The 20,903-nt window shown below is 40.2% G+C and overlaps 1 protein-coding gene across 2 annotated transcripts in view; it reads left to right on the forward strand.

The window, feature by feature from the left end:
- stat5a (signal transducer and activator of transcription 5a) overlaps nucleotides 1–20,677 on the forward strand; it is a 53,525-nt gene extending 32,848 nt beyond the window's left edge. The window contains exons 2-20 of one of the 2 annotated variants that reach the window (XM_038704510.1): nucleotides 570–633; nucleotides 3,868–4,005; nucleotides 4,186–4,342; nucleotides 6,964–7,053; nucleotides 7,824–7,998; nucleotides 8,810–8,940; nucleotides 9,033–9,184; nucleotides 9,560–9,715; nucleotides 11,832–12,011; nucleotides 12,782–12,869; nucleotides 13,420–13,542; nucleotides 13,807–13,899; nucleotides 14,739–14,945; nucleotides 15,676–15,770; nucleotides 16,051–16,193; nucleotides 17,424–17,579; nucleotides 17,702–17,753; nucleotides 18,175–18,285; nucleotides 18,440–20,677. In XM_038704510.1, the coding sequence (XP_038560438.1) occupies nucleotides 3,878–4,005; nucleotides 4,186–4,342; nucleotides 6,964–7,053; nucleotides 7,824–7,998; nucleotides 8,810–8,940; nucleotides 9,033–9,184; nucleotides 9,560–9,715; nucleotides 11,832–12,011; nucleotides 12,782–12,869; nucleotides 13,420–13,542; nucleotides 13,807–13,899; nucleotides 14,739–14,945; nucleotides 15,676–15,770; nucleotides 16,051–16,193; nucleotides 17,424–17,579; nucleotides 17,702–17,753; nucleotides 18,175–18,285; nucleotides 18,440–18,563 (2,361 nt within the window). In that variant the 5' untranslated portion in view covers nucleotides 570–633; nucleotides 3,868–3,877 and the 3' untranslated portion in view covers nucleotides 18,564–20,677. The remainder of the gene's footprint in view (nucleotides 1–569; nucleotides 634–3,867; nucleotides 4,006–4,185; nucleotides 4,343–6,963; nucleotides 7,054–7,823; nucleotides 7,999–8,809; nucleotides 8,941–9,032; nucleotides 9,185–9,559; nucleotides 9,716–11,831; nucleotides 12,012–12,781; nucleotides 12,870–13,419; nucleotides 13,543–13,806; nucleotides 13,900–14,738; nucleotides 14,946–15,675; nucleotides 15,771–16,050; nucleotides 16,194–17,423; nucleotides 17,580–17,701; nucleotides 17,754–18,174; nucleotides 18,286–18,439) is intronic. The other variant, XM_038704518.1, reaches the window with a different exon arrangement.
- Nucleotides 20,678–20,903: the final 226 nt, after the last annotated feature.

Here is a 20,903-nt window from a genome sequence, read left to right on the forward strand (position 1 = left end):
AAGAAATACTTTGGTGAGTACTATGTTATCATAACCAATAGAGCCGAGGGAATGAAGCATATGGGTGAATGAAACCAAAGTTGTAGTGAACAGTAGTTTTTTTCTTTAATTGTTATTACTAATATAGACTGAAGAAAGAATATCTGTTCATGCAATTACATTTAAAATAGCTTTCTGATTTATAAAGTCTATGTTTGTGCTGTCATTTTTCCACAAATATCTTTTTAATTGGTTCTGTCTCGAAAAACTTGCAAAAAAAAAAACTGTAGCAGTTAAAGATCACTACATACCATCACTAAGAGAGCTTGTACTTCTCGGCTTGACAAGTTTAAGATATTACGTTATGTTGACGTGTCCAGGACAACTGGAATTAAGTGAAATCTGTTCAGTGGACTTTCCCTTTCACCATTTCAGCTCTCTCTCAACCTATCATGCTTTTTGTGCTCCAGTCCTTGTGAAAAAAGATAGCTTCCTCAGAAGCACCCATGGTTGACTCACTTCCTCCTTTTGCTTTCTCTCTCTCTTTCTCTCTGATTCTGTCTCACTCTCTCTCTGTCTGTCTGTCTCAGGTTTGTGGTGCTCCTCTTTAGAGTTTCCTGCTGTTACATGGTATCACAGAGCTGAAGGCAAGAGGTAAAGTGGATTTTGTTTGTTTTTTTTAATCTGCAGTGAATTGGTGGTAAAACGTGTAGCATGTTACAACATTTAGAGTTTGTTAAAAATAGAGGAAAGTGACAAGAGAGAGACTCCTTTGTTTTCACAGTATACCTCAGGGTCATGCAAGGGCATTTGGATGTTGCGGTTTGTCAGAGTGAAACAGCTGCTGAGAAGCATCTCATTCTCCTGTTGGAGGTGAGAATGGAGGTGATAATGGTGGGCACACAGCACCTGCAGCCTCCACCTTAAAGAGCTCTTAAAGAGACAGACAGACTAGTAAACATGAGTTTGTCCCACTTTTGGCAGCACGACAAACGTAGTTTAAAGCCTTAGCTCCCAGCATGCCCCGTGTGCCTATTTGTGTGTCTGTGTAATATAGGATGGTACAGAAAGACAGTCCTGCACTCACAATAGGTGTCACAGAAAGAGGTGGTAGAAAAGGTTTTGTGCTCTTCCTGTTGGGTTCCTCTTCCAATCAGCTGATAATACGAGCGCTGATGCTTACTGCTGATGCCCTCACTGATAAAACATGTGCACGTTACTCGTTTCAAAAGCAAAATTTGTCTTTTGAAAATATGCTGAATATGCGTTTAATTTGCCTTCATACACACAATCTGAAAACAATCTGCATGCACTACAGCAAAGATTATGGAGCATTTAGTGTTGTTTTTGTGAAATTTCATGTCATTTTTTTAGGTAACAAAAGTGTCATTAACTAGCAACTATAGGGAACATATTAACTGTTTAAATTAGACTTTACTTGTTTTATTTTACTTCAGTACACCTGATCACCTATACAGACTATAATAAATATATGAAATATGTAATATGATAACCAAATTTTATTTAAATAAATAAATTTAATTAAATTTCAGCTTTAAAACTAAAAGTTCTGAAGTTATTAAGCATTTTTTATGAAATTATAAATTAATAAATAATTAAATAATATTTATGATTGGTCTGACTGACAAATTTGGTTCTTTGTGTTCTTTTTTTTGTACAAATTACCTTTAATCGTGACAGTTACAAGTCGCTTAAAATCATCTGCCATATTCAGAGTTTTATAAGTGCAGGAGCATTTACATAAGCTGAAGGATTTGTCGCAGATGCCAGGATTAGACACAAATACCATAAGGAGTGGAATTATCTTTCTGAACTCATCTCACCTAGACACATAAAGTATATAGTAGGTGAACATGCATGCATATGGGCGCAGCTGTGAGGGGTGATTTATGCCATAACATACACACATGCAAACACTTTGCCTGGTGATCAGAAGACAGGAGATGTTTGTGACAGGGCATTAGAGTTTTTTCCTTAAATTTAATTATTATTCAATTGACTCGTGGCCTCATTAAGACAGATGACTGAAGGTCAGTTTTGCAAGTCATGGGATCCTCTCAAATTTGAAGCACTTTCTTTTTGTGAACGGAAACGGCTTCCTGTTTTTTATGCAATAACCATGACAATGTGCACAGTCCCAAACCAGTGGAACTTCAGTTACTGACTAGCTTCTGTCCTGACAGAGGACAAAAAAGTCGAATATGTATGAAAAATAAGGGGAAACTCTCTCTACAGGTATGATGAGGAAATGAGCCATAGAGAGATAAAGTAAACAAGAAATTGAAAGACAGATATAGTAGATCAGCTTTCTCTTTTGCTTTTTTGCTCTGCATGTTAAGATGCTGTCAAATGTCCATTTAATTACATTGAAATTCAAAAGATGCACGCACTGTCAAGTAGAACCACTGACACCACAAGCTCCTACAAATACATACATACATGCACACATACACACACACACACACACACACACACACCACAAACTTCCCGCGTACTCATATCGCTCAGTCTTTTACTGACAGTGACTGTGCCACTTTTGAGAAGGGTGAGTGGGTGTGTTGACTGGAAACAAGTATCAGTGACCCAACACAAAGTCCTCTCAGCCAAGACACTTTAACACTCAGTGTGGAGCTGTTGTCTCCACAGAGGATCCTGTTTAAGCCCTCAACATAACCGGCTCAACCACTATGGCTTGGAGCTGCAGCCATGGAGGGAAATCAGAAACATCTGTATACTGCAGGTTTCATTTAATGAAATCTATACTCTGTGAGCTGGTAGTAATATGTTCAATCGATTGGATTTAGTCAATTCACCCTGTGGATTTTCATAAAAAAAGAACATGTCTTAAAGCCATACAATTGACTGTTTGCTAAGCTCCCTCCACTGTTTAGCTCTCTGTTCTTGCACTGCACTGTTGTTCACAACGGTATTGGTGGCAAATGTGTCACTTGAGACTATACCGGTCCCAGGCAGAGCCAGTTAGTCTTACTATAAAACTATAAATAAAAATGCAAGATCAGGCTTTTTTCTGTTAGGTTGCATGTTCACTTTTAACTTTACAAGAGAAGAGGGGCGGGGGAGCCCAACCAATATGGGATTTTTAAGACTGATACCAATTTTGATATTTGAGGATTTTTAAATCTGATATTTTGATATATCAGCCAATATGCTTTTTTTCTCCATCTTTTGAGAAACACATAACGTAAACGAAGATTATCCCTAACATTTGCTCTGTGTAATTATGAGACCTCACCAAGATAACAACATAATGACATAATGCAGCTTAAAAATTTACTTTTTATATTGTTATTTATAATACTTTGCACAAAAGCTGACTATGTCAGCTGATTGCTGTGTTTTCTCCTGGATTTGTGGTTTTGTTGCCAGCAGTTGCAGAGTGCCCTCTTGTGGATGAACTATGAAACAACAACACTCATAACATGATAGAAGGATCTGTCTCTCTTTTTCTTTATTGAATTGTCATTTATTGGCTGTGACACAGATTTATCTGCAATTATCTCATAGTACTCTAGTAAGGACGTCAGTGTGTTTGTAAGGTGTGTGTAAGGTAGCGCAACTTTATACCTGAAAACGTTGGCGTGGGTTGCTGGAGTATAAACTTACCCCAACTCCAGAGATCAGGACATAACTTCTAACGTAAACTCTGCATCCAGGACTGGCAGCACGTTCTTGTGGTAAACATAACCCATTACCTGACAAACTAATGTAGTTAGTTAATTCCGAGCTCCTTGAACTTGGGAATACTGTAGGTAAGAATCTAGTTAGTTGAAAATGCATCACCTTACTGTTTTTTTAAGTTGTGTTCCCTACTCTCTAATTAATAACCAGCCCCCTTTTCAACTTCAGGGTGTTGAAGATGGCAGTGTGGATCCAGGCCCAGCAGCTCCAGGGAGATGCTCTGCACCAAATGCAGTCTCTGTATGGTCAGCACTTCCCAATTGAGGTGCGACATTATCTGTCCCAGTGGATAGAGGGCCAGATCTGGTGAGTTGCACCCCAGCACAAACAGAAATGTTGCATGTTTGTCCACCAGAGCACATTTGGACAGTTCTTTTTTTCTTATTAACCAAGTGTGTTTAATTATGCATGTGTCTATGTGTTTTGTATGTTTCTTGCATACGTGTGTGTGTGTGTGTGTGTGTGTGTGTGTGTGTGCGTTGTTAGGGATGCCATAGACCTGGAGAACCCACAGGAGGAGTTCAAGGCCAAACGCCTGCTGGACAGTCTGATCCAGGAGCTGCAGAACAAGGCAGAGCACCAGGTGGGAGAGGATGGCTTTCTACTCAAAATCAAACTGGGACACTACGCCAGCCAGCTCAAGGTAACTCTTTTTGGCTTTTGTTTGCAGAGAGAAAGAAATTGCATGCGGAATTGCATGTGGGTCAAAGTATGACCAAAGGTAGTATGTACAGTATGTACAGTCGCAGGAAAAAGTATGTGAACCATTTGGAATTACTTGGATTTCTGCATGAATTAGTTATAAAATGTGATTTGACTGTTTTATAAGTCACAACAGCGGACAAACACGGTCTTATTAAAATGATTACACACAAATAATTATGTTTTTATTATATACACTGTGTAAACATTCACAGTGCATGGTGGAAAAAGTATGTGACCCCTTAGGCTAATGACTTCAAAAGCTAATTGGAGTCAGGAGTCAGCCAACCTACAGTCCAATCAATGAGACGAGATTGGAGGTGTTGGTTAGAGCTTCCCTACCTTATAAAAACACACCAATTTCAATTTTCCTACTTCCATGAAGCATTGCCTGATGTGAACCATGCCTCGAACAAAAGAGCTCTCAGAAGACATAAAATTAAGAATTGTTGACTAGAATGTCCACGGTGAGACAAACTGTCTATAAATGGAAAAAGTTCAGCACTGTTGCGACTCTCCCTAGTAGTGGATGTCCTGCAAAGATGACTGCACGAGCATGAGCAGAATGCTCAATGAGGTGAAGAAGGATCCTAGAAGGTCAGCTGAAGATTTACAGAAATCTCTGGAACATGCTAACATCTCTGTTGACAACTCTACGAAATGTAAAACACTTAACAAGAGTTCATGGTGTCTGATGTTTGCAAAAGAGCACCTGGATGTTCCACAGCACTACTGGCAGAATATTCTGTGAATAGATTAAACCAAAGTTGAGTTGTATGGAAGAAAAACACAACCCTATGTGTGGAAGGAAAAACTCTATCTATCACTGCCTCAAGGCCTGGGAGGGTTACTATCATTGACGGAAAAAATTAATTCCGATGTTTATCAAGAAGTTTTGCAGGAGAATGTAAGGCCATCTGTCCACCAGTTGAAGCTCAGCAGAAGATGGGCATCAGCAGAAGAAAAACCCACCTCCTGGAGTGGCCCAGTCAGAGTCCTGACCTCAACCCGATTGAGATAATGTGGCATGACCTTAAGAGAGCAATTAACACCAGACATCCTACGGATATTGTTGAACTGAAACAGTTTTGTTAATAGGAATGGTCAAAAATTCCTCCTGACCATTGTTCATGTCTGATCTGCAACTACAGAAAACATTTGGTTGAGGTTATCGCTACCAAGGAGGGTCAACCAGTTATTAAATCCAAGGGTTCACATGCTTTTTCCACCCTGCACTGTGAATGGTTACATAGTGTGTTCAATAAAAACATGAAAACATAATTGTTTGGTATTAGTTTAAGCAGACTGTTTGTCTATTGTTGTGACTTAGATGAAGATTTTATGACCAATTTATGCAGAAAGCCAGATAATTCCAAAGACTTTACATACTTTTATGCATATATATATATATATATAACTGTGTCTTTCATTTATTTGTCAGATATGTCAGTAAAAGGGACCGCAAATTGTTTTTGATGCTTTATCTGTAGTTACAAGTTCTGAAGAACAAAAAATCTCTAGCATAAAGTGGCTACTGTTCATGCAATCAAATAAGAAAATTGAAACACGATCATAAAATTCTGAATTCCACTGCTCAGACAGTAGCCATGTTTTCAGCAAGCACTTACATTAAACTATTTACAATGTGAGAAGATCATAAGCAGGTGGTTGGAAGGTACAAATGTTCAACTCAAACTCCTCCCTTCCCCCATCCATACAAGAGAGCATACAGAGAACAAAATGTTTTAAGAACAGGTTGTATCCACCATGAGGAAAACAAGTGGACAGACCAAGTGAGGGCCTTGGTAGCCAGCCAGCGCTGCTATTTATGATCGAGCTCTCTGCTCACAAGACTGTTCTTTTATTTGTCTTCTCCCTGAAACCAGGCAGAGAAACAGGCGGAAGGGGCTGGCTGTGCAAAGTCAAACTGCAATCTTGAATTCCTACCACTCAGTTTTTTTCCTAAAGAGATTATGAGCGTACATATACTGATGTGGTTGAGTGTGATATGTGAAAAGTGTCCTGTGTGACTTACTGTATATTACTTTTCTTTAAAGTCAGAATAAGTGAGGTGAATCAATCTGAAATATTTTTCTTATCTTAAAGTGGTGTGTTTGCTCGTATACTCAGCTAGATTAAAATAATTCAACTTTTAATGAAACTTCATTCTCTCACTGAAAGCAGTAAACAACAAGAATATTATCAACTGACTTCCAACTAAAAGTGTAAAACTGAAAGTGTAACTGCAATTTGTTACACTACTCATCAGTGGAAAAATGGTTACTAAAATGTTACTGTAACACATAAACCACTCCACAATGGTGGGTGCGTGACAATGTGCATGTATACTAATGAGTCATATCTCTATATGAAGTGTGCCGTGCTTCAGAGATGGGTCTCATTAGGCTCGTCTAATGGGTTTTAGTGTGTCTGCGGCATTGGCTCCAGAACCTAGCGAGCTTCCTTGATACGACTAAATTGGTGAGTCCTGTGTGCAGCGGCCATTCCGCTCGTCAGGGGCTAACAAGCCTTAACACAGCACATGTGCTCCTTGTCTTTCAGAGCACGTATGACCGCTGTCCTCTGGAGTTGGTCCGATGCATCAAACACATCCTCTACACAGAGCAGAGGCTCGTCAGAGAGGCCACCAATGTGAGTAGGGTGCTTGAGTGTACTGTAAAGTGCATACGCAGCCTGACACCTGCACGCTTCTGCGCATTTGTCTACACACAGAGATCCCCACTAACATATACACTTGCATGAACAAACACCTGTGGCTTCATAGCATTCATGCTCTAATATGGCCTTTTGTATTTCTCCACTGCAACACTGCAATATGGAGGGAACTCAAAAATGGAAGTCAAATATTGTACGGTTTATAACAAGGACTGAGTTATAAAACCATAAAGCCAGCCGTGCGTAAAACATGTGACTCTCAGCAACTCCTGCGGTGAATTGATTTCCAGTCACAACATGACTTTTCTATTAGTGGAATGCATATTTGGACTGATTGAATTTCACCCTGTTTAGTCTGAACCTTTAGGCACCATAGTGCTCTTGTTTAGACCTTTAACTGGCCACACAGTCTGAGTATGATAAGTAAATGCATTTCTTACTTCTCTATTTGCAGTGTTCCATCAGGGTTGTGGTCACTGGGAATTTTATAGTCAAATAGCCCCACTGCCACAAACTTCGGTCAATGCATCAAGTCCAGCTTGGTTTTGTAACTCTGCTCCATCCCCCACGGATATTCCCGGTAGCTCAGCTCTCAACTCACCAGTGTCCAGTCATTTCCCTTAACAACTATCATAAACAATCCAATGACAGACAATATACAGGCCATGCATCATCCAATGGAAAACCAGCCTTACCGATAACTGTCTCTCTGTGCCTGTCTCTCAATCTTACTTTGTAATTGACAGTCGAGCTCGCCGGTGGGCGGGATGATGGACAGCATGTCTCAGAAATACCAGCAGATTAACCAGGCTTTTGAGGAGCTTCGCCTGCTCACCCAGGACACTGAGAATGACCTGCGCAAGCTCCAGCACAACCAGGAGTACTTCATCATCCAGTACCAGGAGAGCCTCCGCATCCAGGGTGAGACCAGAGGACTTGCATCTCATTACTGCTGCTCTAAAGTAATGCATGACGAAATTGTCAACATTTTTGATAATCAGTTATTCAACAGTGTCATTCATCATGCCTGCTGAACAATGTATTGTTTTTCTGTTTAATTTCATTCCAAACAGAATACATTTAAAGTTTGCACTGTAAGTTGGACAAAACCTATTCACTATTTTACTATTATTCTGACATTTTGTAAAATCAATGATTAATTAATTCACGATTAGTTAATATCATAGCTTTGAAATATCAAGGAAAGTGTGTTATAAAGATCACTCTACATACATATCACAGCTGTCTGAAATATTTACATTTATTCATTTAGCTGACACTTTTATCCAAAGCAACTTTCAATTGCTATACATGTCAGAGGTCACACACCTCTGGAGCAACTAGGGGTTAAGTGTCTTGCTCAGGGACACAATGGTGGATGTCTCACAGTGGGAATCGAACCCAGGTCTCCCACACCAAAGGCAAGCATCTTATCTATGCGCCACCACCACCCATGTTGGATCCTGTAGATCAGAAATGGAAAACAAACACCGGGAGCTTCCATAACCTAAGCAACCTTTGCAAATATGTTGCATCATTCAGAAAACAACACCTAGCTCTAATGACGTCTGCGTTATGCTAGAGGAGGTTCTCCTGAGTAAATTGTTATTGCTCTTGGGGGATTATGTACACTCTACGTGCACAGGTCAGAGATTTATACCTCCTCTCGCTTTTCCTCCCCTTTTTTCGAACTCGTCCCCACCCCTTTGGCAACAACCTCACCCTTCCTCAGCTCAGCTCACCAGCCTGGCCACGCTTCCCCCTGCTGACCGACAGCTACGGGAGCCTGCCCTTCTCAGCAAGAGAGCCACTGTGGAGGCATGGCTGACCAGAGAGGCCAACACACTACAGAAATATAGACTGGTATGATGCGATCATGTAAAAGAAAAAAACCAATATCTTGTTCATACACAATATGATTGCAAGTCAGCCTCGACTTTTCTGTAAACATACAGGACCTGGCAGAGAAGCACCAAAAAACACTGCAGCTGTTGAGGAAGCAGCAGACTATCATTCTGGATGACGAGCTGATCCAGTGGAAGAGACGGCAACAGCTGGCAGGCAACGGGGGCCCGCCGGAGGGAGGCCTGGACATCCTGCAGTCCTGGTGATTTCTCTTCCACCTCCCACCAAGATCACAGCCATGAAACTCCCTCACAAGGCAAAGGGTCACCGGTTTACAGGCTTTCAATTGACTACTGCTGGGTTTATTTCCATAGTTTATGGGCTGCTAATAACAGAGACATATTAATTTTTCTGGTTGGTTTCTCTATGCCTTTTTTGGAGGGACAAAAGCCTCAGCTATTCATTTAGAGACTTAATAGTTGTTATGATTTATCTGGTTTTAATTGATATTGATATTGTAAAGCCTTCTGGAGTACACATTTCTATAAGCATTATGTAGAAACATATCACTAGTACCACATGCTTAGGTCTAATTCTTACTTGTGTGTGTGTGTGTGTGTGTGTGTGTGTGTGTCAGGTGTGAAAAGCTGGCAGAAACTATCTGGCAAAACAGGCAGCAGATTCGGAGGGCAGAGCACCTCAGACAACAGCTGCCCATCCCCGGACCCATTGAAGAGCTCCTAAATGAACTCAACAGTACTATCACAGATATCATCTCAGCATTGGTCACCAGGTGTGTGTGTGTGTGTGTGTGTGTGTGTTCGTGTAAAAGGTTTATTCATACTTCTAAAGGCTGACTTCCAAAGCTTGACTTAAAAAAAGCATGTAAATGTAGGTCAGTATAGCGTTAATGAAAGTATATCAGTCCCAGCATGTGTGCTAGTGGGTGGGTGTGTTATGTACATTGAGGCACTGCCCTTTCCTGCACTCAGTGTTGGCCTTTATGCAAGCAAGTACTTCTTACATAACCGTAGTTGCTTTCGTGGTCAACAGAGTTCTATTACTAAAAGAGTTCTATTACTAAAATTAAATTACTCAGGCATTCCATTTGCCTACCTAATTATTTCATCCACATGAGTGAAGCTACTGTATGTGTGTTTGTGCATTTGTGGGCATGTTTGTTTGTAATCTCTTGTTTTAGTACGTTATGAGCAAGGAACATCTGCTAAATTGAGGACATCTCACTTTAGATTACGTCTTTTAAAAATTAAGACGTAATTGCCACATTAGGCCAGATAACACACTTTTTGAACCATTGAACCAAATGCAAAAAAATACATAACCCTGCAATCCCTGCAATATTTTTAACTGATGCACTATCAAAACATCACTTGCAAATTCATTGCCTTTCCTGTGGGACCCCGTGTTTTGCCAGTTGAAGGCTTTTAATGTGAAGCAGCAGCAGATCGAAATATTAGGTTTGCATTAGCAGTAACTTAATAAAGCTCTGATACAGTGTAAAAAGAGTGAACAGATAAAATTACCCTGAATTACATGCATCATTCCGTGTGAAGGCAATTTTTATCCCATACGGGAATGGCATTCCCTGCACTGACAATGAAAACTACTATATAGAAAGTTAATTACTGACTTTAAAAAACATTGAAGGGCTTAATAAAATGCAGATCATAAATAGTATCAAAAATGGGGTTTGATTTTATGAACATCTTAAGGATTAGAAAATTAAAGTTAGATTAAATTCAGGGTTTGGAGTTATCCAAGTCTAGGAGAGATTTAAGTAGTGGTGACAGGCTACATGGTTAGGAAATTAATGTATTCAAAAATATAAAGTTAAAATGTATGTCCTGTTTGCATGTGTTAAAAGTCTGAGAAATATGCTGAGCCAAAGCATAAGTCCTTTTGATGGTTCAGGTCAACTAGAGATCACATTTACCACATTACATCATCTAACCCCATCAGTACAGAATGTGACATGGACAGGAGGAGAGAAGAAGCCCTGATGTGTTAGAAGAAGACTGTGTTCACAAGAGGAAGGAGAAGATGGAGATGACAGAGAGAGAGTCAGGACTGAATTCAAATGTACGCAGAGGCAAAAGATAGAAGTTGAATGCACCTAAAGAGATCTTCAGAGACAAAGAGCATGCAGTGTGTAAGAGATTAAAGAAAAGCAAGGGCACATGCAACTTGTTTTAGTACATTATTTCTGGCCCAAAGGCACATCTGCCAGGGTCCTTTAGCCCTGCAGTATCTCTGAACAGGAAGTAATCTAAAGTTTTTGACAGCAGCCTCTCCTACTTTCCTAGAAGATTGTCCCTGCAGGGACCACTAAGACATAGAGAAGCCATGTCTCTGTCACAGCGATTTCTGATCGGCCACAGACAAGTCTGCGCTCAGACAGTAATGCACTGCTATCATGCACAATACAAACACAGGTTATGTTTCCTCATCAACATCCTCTCTATATTCCCCTGAAGCCAGATAGACAGAAAATGAGACCAACATTGTCAGAAGAAAGTAACAGTTGAACTTGTTGGTTGACTGAACAGTGATTACTTTCATGACCTTCCATTAGTGCGCTTGGTTACAATTAAGGTCGTTTTCAAAGGCTGCAGGTTCTAGAGTTTAAAGGAACTTTCTGGTGTTTTAATACATACACACAAAACTTTGCTCTGAAGATCCACGTCTGGTCACCTTCAATCTAGTTGTTTATTGAAAACATTGTATTTTACATATAGGAGGAGACTGTGTGCAGAAAAAAGTATAGGGCTTGGTTTGACCTAGCCTGTTGCCACTACTGATGTACGTGATGTGTACTTTAAGTAACTGAGCCAATTGATCAGCAGGGATTTGTTCTGTCATTCAGTTTAACTCTCTTTTTGTCTCCACAGCACCTTCATCATTGAGAAACAGCCTCCACAGGTCCTAAAAACCCAAACCAAGTTTGCCGCTACAGTGCGCCTCTTAGTGGGTGGGAAATTGAACGTGCACATGAACCCTCCGCAGGTCAAAGCCACCATCATTAGTGAACAGCAAGCCAAGGCCCTGCTGAAGAACGAAAACACAAGGAAGTACGTCCAGAGCCCCATTCATGTCAGCGTGGATTTAAAACAGAAAACACTAAAAACAAATACAAAAACAAATACATTTGGGTTTGTTCTGGTTTAGACTTATCCTATTTGGTGATAACTGCACTTTTATGTGACATTGTAGCAACAACACGCCATCCTGCGCTTTCCTCTTCTTTGTAGACACATTTTTAGTATCCCGTCTAGTGGAGACACTGCAATTAGCTCCCATGGCGCCATTAAGATAAAGAGTCTTGGTTTTCTACAGGGATTACTGGATCTTGGATGGATCCCTGGCCTAGTGTGTTTCCAGACCTCACCACAGAGACATGGCTGGAACTTGAACAGTGGCTCAGAGGAATCTATGGTGTGGATGCAGAATCCACATTTAGCCTGTTCCACAGCCTCATTCCACATTCCTCCTGACTAATAGAAACCTTCCAAGAGTGTAGGCCGTAGAATGGCTGAGCAGTCCAGCAGCTCAGCCATCATTTTGCTGTTTCTTATCTAAATTTGTTGGTATAATGGCACCCAATCTGTAGCCCACAGACATCTGCTTGGTGTTTTCACATGTAGAGAAGATGGAGATGGTGGTAGTTAAACCAAAAACATCATTCTTACATCCTGTATGCTTATCACTCAGCTCCTGCAGACCAAACAAGAATCATTTTGTTTTAATTCGTTCTGGGAAGACTATAATTCCCAGCACTTAAGTGTGTAACAGCAGACATCGCAGCTAATGTATTCACTCCTTGATTGTCTCTCTTCTTCAGCGACAGCAGTGGGGAAATTCTCAACAATAACTGTGTGATGGAGTACCACCAGACTACAGGAACTCTCAGCGCCCACTTCAGGAACATGGTGAGTGTTCCTGAAGTGAAGTAACTACACTGAGTTAAATATGTCCTCGTCCAGCAATGTAGCTCTTAAGTGAAGCAATTACTAATTTGTTTGATCACCATATCCATCAGTAGTGTGGAAATCCATGGCAAAAGTTGCTTTTTGTTGAAAGGTCATAGCTATGCTTGACATAATATTTCTATAAAATAAATAAAATTCCTATAATAACGGTAAATATGTTCCCTTTGGGTGTAATACAGTAGCTTCACTTGTAACTAATCTAGTTCCAATACTGTGGGGTTTCCTAGAATAAATTGACAGTATACAAATCCATGCTTAGAGGGTCGGTCTACAGCTTTAGCACAGCTTCGGTTTGGTCTACATCATGCATTTTCTTGGAAACATCCAAGCAAGATACCTCCATGTATTATTTACATGTCGGCCCTGTAGTCCTTAGTGAATTATGCATGCATGTACTGTATGTATGATCTGTGCATTTCCAGCCTCATGCGTAGGCAAGATATACCGTATATCTAGCATTCCCCATTCTTACACGTCATCTTTCATGTAGTCTTTGAAGAGGATCAAGCGATCTGACAGGCGAGGAGCAGAATCTGTCACAGAAGAGAAGTTCACCATTCTGTTCGAGTCCCAGTTTAGCGTTGGTGGCAATGAGCTTGTTTTTCAAGTGAAGGTAAGAGGGTGCATACTGACAAGGTGTAAGAAAAGATGACATTAACCTTGAAACACAAAGAGACTGTCCATTCTTACTCCTACAATAGTGGTGATTCTTAAACCTAAGTCACACACATAGATGAGGAATCATTCTTCCCTTTTAAAATTCTCTTCTTTACTCTTAAAACCATAGAAATACAATGAAGGTCATGTTTTGCAGAATGTGGAGCATTTATTGTTACAGCATTCTTTTACTGAAAAGCGCCCTTCTTTCTCTTAACAGACATTATCACTTCCTGTAGTAGTGATAGTTCACGGTAGCCAAGACAATAATGCCACAGCAACTGTGTTATGGGACAACGCTTTTGCAGAGCCGGTGAGTAAATGTTTGTGTGTGTGTGTGTGTGTGTGTGTGTGTGTGTGTGTGTGAGTGATTGTCGGTTTGAACAAAATGTTATTTAGAGATGATTAAACTTTCAAATTGGCCTGTGTCTTGAAATGTTACAGAAAATTACCTAAACTTTGCAGTTTTCTTTATCAAATATACCTTCTGTTCATCACATTTTCAGTCAAAGACACATCCAAAACACAGCTTCTGTAGCATAGCCCTAACTGTGAATAAAGGAGGCAAATTGACAAAGCACTTACTGTAAATTATTTTAAAAAGAATCACAAACATTTATAGGTTCATATTTTTCCATTGTTCAGGTCTGCCGATTTTTTCTGTTGGATACATTTTGACAATATAAGAAATTGGATAAAGGCAACATGGTGTCTAGGGACCCTTCGATGGACATAGCCTCTTTTTTTCTGACATTTTATAGAATCATTAATCAATCAAAAAAACTAGATTAAACGCTAGTAAAAATTGTCAATAGTTGCTGCCCTTCATATGAATATCAATGCATATGAATAACCTTTATTCATTTAGTAGAATAAAAAGATGAAATCAACAAGTAGATTCATTTCGGCATACCATATGTTTTGTCTCTCCATTTGGTTTATTTCCTTTTGTGGATCAATCCAAGAAAAATATCCTTAATGCTTGAGGAAAAAAGATGAAATATATAAATACTGCTGGAAATTTCTTTTTGTGCACTTGTTCATGTGTTCATGTTTGCGCATTTGGTCTATGACTGTGTTTTGCATTCTGCTGCCTCCTTGCTCGCATCGATAAAGCTCATGTAAATCCTGCTGTCTCCTCTGCATCTGCAGGGACGGGTGCCTTTCCTCGTGCCAGACAAGGTGCTTTGGCCTCAGCTGTGTGACGCCATCAACATGAAGTACAAGGCTGAGGTGCAGAGTAACCGAGGCCTATCTGAGGAGAACCTAGTCTTCCTGGCTCAAAAGGCCTTCAGTAGCTCAAGCAACAACCCTGACGACTACCGCAACATGACTATGACTTGGTCACAGTTTAACAGGGTCAGCGCCAGTCTCTTTCCTTTTGATTTTCTCCCTCCCTTTCTCTATGAAGATAAACACACAGCTTATATAAAGAGCTTACTGATTATCTGTTATCATCAGTGTTAATGTTTGGATTTCTATCATACTTGGAGCGGGTTTTCTCCTCCTTGCATTTTTAAAATGCCCGCAGGCCAGTTTCAGTAAGCAATTTAGAATACTTGTTCGTTCTCCATGGAGTGATTTACTATTGGTTATTCATACATAGAAATATTTCGTGCTCCATTTGCAGTGTCCCTCCAGCCCTATTCTGTAGTCGACTTGAGTGAGAACGCTTCATTGGTAGCCAGGTCTTTATCTTAATGGTCCTGTTTGTCCACACAGTGAAAGGCTGGAGGCCTCATTTTCTGGCTCAGAGCAGCTGGTGATGGCAGAAAACGCACTCACATTCACTGCACACCATCAGTCTCATTAGATCACAGGAACATGAAGTTTCAGCCACTTCACAGACTGATGTATAAGCTATACACATACACACACTTTCACCCTCTCTATTTTTCCTGTTTCTCACATGCACAACATATACACATACAGCTACACACTTGGTTAAATCATAAACACAGCAGGAATGAGGACATGTTGTTCTCTGTATTTATGGACTTGGTGGACATGAGGGAATCTGAAAACCTTTTTAAAAGATGTACATGTCTGTTTGAATCATGTGTGCTTTTTAAAAATCTTTTGTTTGCAGGAAAGCTTGCCAGGCAGGAACTTCACATTTTGGCAATGGTTTGATGGTGTGATGGAACTCACAAAAAAGCATCTCAAACCACACTGGAATGACGGGTAAGCAGACGTTTTTGTCAATTTCAACCTTTGGCTGAAAAATGTGGCAGAACATAAAAATAAAAGCAAATTTTCAACTTGAAAGCTGGGCTAGCATATTTTGTCAGTCTTGACAACTCAGGCAATGGTTAACTTGAACTGTTTTCCAAGGCAACCTGGGAAGCTATATCTGCTCTCGCCAATAAACTAGGATCAAAGTGAAGGAGAGAGGTGTTGTGGGAATGCACATGACTATTTTAATGTTTTTCTTTTTCTATATATCTCTCACCCTCTTTTTTAGAGCCATATTGGGCTTTGTGAACAAGCAGCAGGCTCAGGACATGCTGATGTCCAAACCCAACGGTACTTTTCTTCTGCGCTTTAGTGACTCTGAGATTGGAGGAATTACAATTGCCTGGGTGGCAGAAAATCCTAACAAAGCAGGTATGACATGTAAATGTGTGCTACCTTCACGACACAGATATTACCAATAAGAAGTTTTGTTATTAGGTTTGGGAGATTTCATTAATGCTAAGCCACATGGTGTAACAGATACTAACCAGCCACTACATATGCTGAATGCCTTGATTGCCAACATCAAGAATGCATGAATGCCTGTATGATTAATTATTTTCCCTGGTCACTTCACTCATTTCCCCCGCAATATCTCTAATCAAACTGGGTCCCGCCGTCCATGTCTTAGTAACCACGCACTGAGCTTGGTGTTGGTTTCAGTATACTGAGGTTAACAAATAGATGTAGATTGAAACTAAACCAAAATACTTTGCTCTATGCATTTATCTGCAGCGAGCCATTTTTATGCGTCAATATCTCTACTCTTCTCTCCCAGGCGTCTGCCTTCAGACAAGCAATACCTGCCTTCTTGAAGATAGTCAACCAATCAAAAATGACAAATAATAACCAGTGACCATCCCCATATTTGCATAATTTCTAAAAAAAAACAAAAAAACAGATACATTTTAAGACTCCTGTTATCTTTTTGCTAAATTAAAGCTATTAAAGACTACTGCAGCAGCAGATGTTGATGTAAGCTGTCATTATGTTAGCAAATTTACCCAGACATAGAGGACACAGAGCAAAATGCGCATCCCATTCAACTGTTGTGCACCTAATAAATATAACTGTAATAATTGCTCAACTTAAACGCTGCTTTAGGTGTGAAAAAAATATAAATTGGCTTGCTAGATGTTATTTTGCCAGCCATACTTGTAAGCTGCTAGACTCAACCGTAGCTGTAACAGATTATTACAGAAAATTAACAATGTATCAAATGACAAGTTGTCATTGTAAAACAAAATCTGCAGAGCTCCTTGTTTAGCTGTTCGTCCTGCAACTTTACTGTTTTGGTTCACTCTCACCTTTCATAGTGTTGTGTTCTGTTACAGCAGTTGACATGTAAATATTGTGTTCACTTCTCCTTGCCACTTCCTGTAAGAGTCCAATAACATGCATTAGTGCACGTTTAAAGCAACTAGTTGAAGCTTCAGATTAGTTAGTTAGGCACTTTCATAATATAATTGCAACTACTACTATCTGTCAACTACAGTAGCTTAGTGTGTAAGGGACAACATTATATGGGATGGCAAGGTGAGAATCTGATTATATAACTATTATTGCTGTGCTGATATAGTGTTGTGGGTCATGTGTTTCAAGGTGAGAGGATGGTATGGAACCTCATGCCCTACACAACCAAAGACTTCTCAATTCGCTCTCTGGCTGACCGCATCAGCGATCTCAATCACCTCCTGTTCCTCTACCCCGACAGACCCAAGGATGAAGTTTTCTCCAAATATTATACCCCACCACTCTGTAAGCAACCCTCTGCTTGCACATGCTGCTGTGACATTCAAATTTTAATATCACAGCTGTAAAGCCTTATTGGACAGAACACTTGATTGATTTCATTCTCTCTCCCTGTGCTTGTTTTAAAGCCAAAGCAGTGGATGGCTACGTGAAACCGCAAATCAAACAAGTGGTGCCCGAGTAAGTATCAAGCTTCCTGTCCACCTTTTCTCCTGTTCTTCCATTCCTGCTCTGTCTCTCCTTTCTGTCTTCCCTGCCATCCACCCACCAGTTGTCCCTCTGTGGCAACATTTAGAGTTAATCACTAAATATTGGACCCTGAATTCAGATCAGCTATTAGTTAGCTGTTACAGTTGGAGGAGGCCAATTAAGGATGGCCAGGGTTCCTGAGCGAGCTTGTCTTCCACTCATCATTAGAGTTAGGCTTGTTAGTTAGCAAGCCCTCCTCCCTGCCTGTCTCCACTGTTGGCTCACCTTCAGTACAGAGAATGGCCGTAATGATGCAGCGAGGCCTGGAGAACATGCTGAGGTAGTTGCTTAGGCAACTGCCGAACATATATTCATAGGCTTTTATCTCAGGTTTATGTGTGTGTGTGTACAGGTTTGCTACAGCCAATCCAGACCCAGCAAGTGGGAACCCAACCTATATGGATCACGGCGCCTCCCCAGCACCTGTCAATCACCCTCACACCTACAGCATATACCCACCTATGTGAGTCAACAAGTCCTTTGAACATATGAGCTGCTCTGTGTGAGTGCACGTAGTTTGTGAGTAAAGAGTGTCTTGTTGCTCCTGCTGGTTTTTTTGGTGATGTGCTGCCAGCTTGTCTGAGTGTGGTTTGGCTCCACTCTGTGTCCTGTGGCAGGAGTGACTCTATGTTGGATGCGGACGGAGACTTCGACCTGGACGACACCATGGACGTGGCGAGGCATGTAGAGGAGCTCCTCCGGCGGCCTGTTGAGAGCCAGTGGGGCGGCCAACAGTCCTGACCCTTGACCTTTTAACGCGTGACAACACCAAACAAACCCTGCCTCCCAACTTGCCCCACTCGCATTGACTTTTCTCATGGTTTAATTCCATTCATTTTTCTTTTTTGTCAGATAGCTTTAATGTGAAATGTTAATAATGGATTGTGATTGTTTTTTTTCTTTTCAGCATGACAGCATGCATGTCAGTGACTTATCTTAGTTTTATTTGTGTCCATTAAGTGTTTGTAAAACAGACTAGGTATAATGCAAAACCTACAATGTTACAGTATTGTGAAAAAGAAAAGAAAAGGTAATGTTCATTCACATTGTGCATGCATTTCCAATTGATTTTGAAGAGATCTTAAAAAATATGCTACTGTATGAAGTCATTTTAACAGCTGAATGTTTTTACTTTGTTATATTTTCTTCTTTGTAAATGGGTTATCAGTATTTTGATAGTGATGTTGAACTTGCCCTTTGACAAAAAAAAGAAACTTTAATGAAGAGGTTTGCTTCTGCTCTTAACAACATTATCTGATTCATTGCTCTGCAGTTACGATCAGTTTCAAATCCATATACACTAACATAAAGGCAGAGTGACTCTCTTTGCTCTCTGCAACTGACAGCACACACATCAGCACACGGTACACATGCACAAGTGTAAGATGTATTTGTTCTGATTTGTTCACCAGCTGAAACCCAGTAGAGGGGGTTTATGTACCTCCCTCACTCTCACAGGGCTATTTGTCTTCTCTTTGTACACAGAAATGCAAATCTAAGCATTTACCCAGCGCTGCCTGCTTGTCCTCTCAGGTCCCTCTGTTCCCCTCATCAATGCTACCTCGCATTACTCTACTGACAGTTGTTGTTGCTATTGGTATGTTGTTGTTGCTGCACCATATTCTCACCAGTAGGTACGCTCCATGGGTTTTGTTTTTGTAATTTGTGTTAACATGTGTGAAGAAGATCCTTTGCTGCCTGGCGGCCATCTCTGTTGGCTGTTTTATGCTTGAAACCACTCATCTGATGAAGTCTAGAGGCATGAATTGTCACATGTCTGGTCGGTATGCCTGAACATTCTGCTGTGCTGCTCCCTTCTGACTTTTCTTCTTATCCGTCCATTCATCCCTGTAGCTGTGTCATGACACTGTGGCAAAACCAGCGAGTGCAAGTCTCTGTGTGACTATGACCGCATCAGCAGCTGAAGTTGCAAGGCATAGAAGGATAGGTGCAGGCTTTTGAATTCTTGCACAGGCTCACCAGATGCTCGGTCACATATTTGAGCTCAAGCATTTTGTGGCTTTTGTTTTTGTTCAAGATTAGTTTTCCTTGTGCCTCCCCTATTTGCTACACATAAATTATAACAGAAACATTAGCCTAATAGAAAAGGTTGAGACTATTACCCTACTCCCTCCACTGACACTCACACACACACATACATGCAACGCTGAATAGAAAAAATTTAGTTGACAACAGCCTTGCACCTCAGGAATGAAATGCTTTGCTTAGCTGATGTATAAGCCAAATAAAAAATACTATGTATACAGAATAAATGAATTTATTTTCTCTATCATAATTCTATTTTATTATTGTTTCTCTGGCACTCCCCTATTGAATGTAACCCCTTTGCATGACCCTGTTGAGGATTCACGTACAAAGAGCTCATCAGTCTGAGCAGAAGTTTCAAGTCTCATGTCACCAGAAGTACCAGTTGAAAAAGGACACAGAGCAACTGGAAGTCAGAGAAGAATTTATAATGTACTTTTGTGTTTGTCTGATGGATATTACAGTATTAAAAATATTCCCACGTCTATCTTTTAATTTCTTCATCAAACATTTTTTTTTGTATCTCACTTTCTTTCCTGTTTTTGACATTTCATGGTACATGGGCAGTCTTGTGATATACTCCTTAATTACCATTATACTCATAATTTTTAAGCTTTGTTCCAGTGTAGAATGTGTATTTCTGTTCTTTTTTTTCTTTTTTTTTTTGATGATGATGTAGATGACGCTGTGTGCTGTTCGATGTATGTACCATGTTTGTGGTTTGGGTTTATCACTTGGAGGTTTTCCAAGAGAAACAGCTGTTGAGTTGAAAAGAAGAAAATAAAGTTTTATAATTAATTTTAACTCAACCTGTAGATGTATGAAAGATTTTGATGTCACTACAAAATAAATGCTATTTTTTTATGTGTGCAGTCAACACCATCAATTTAATCCCCAAGCAGCAAGGCCAGAGAAGCAGCACTCCAGAAGGTCACCTGGATTCAGCAGGAATGTGCAGAGTAAAAGAGTTGTGTGGAACTACATCATATAGTGATTATGAGGGAAACATGACAATTAGTCATACATATTTTTAGT

Source organism: Micropterus salmoides, unplaced genomic scaffold (assembly GCF_014851395.1).
Source record: "Micropterus salmoides isolate LMB-PRFRI ecotype aquatic unplaced genomic scaffold, ASM1485139v1 Ms_hic_scaffold_10, whole genome shotgun sequence".
NCBI classification, from domain to species: Eukaryota; Metazoa; Chordata; class Actinopteri; order Centrarchiformes; family Centrarchidae; genus Micropterus; species Micropterus salmoides.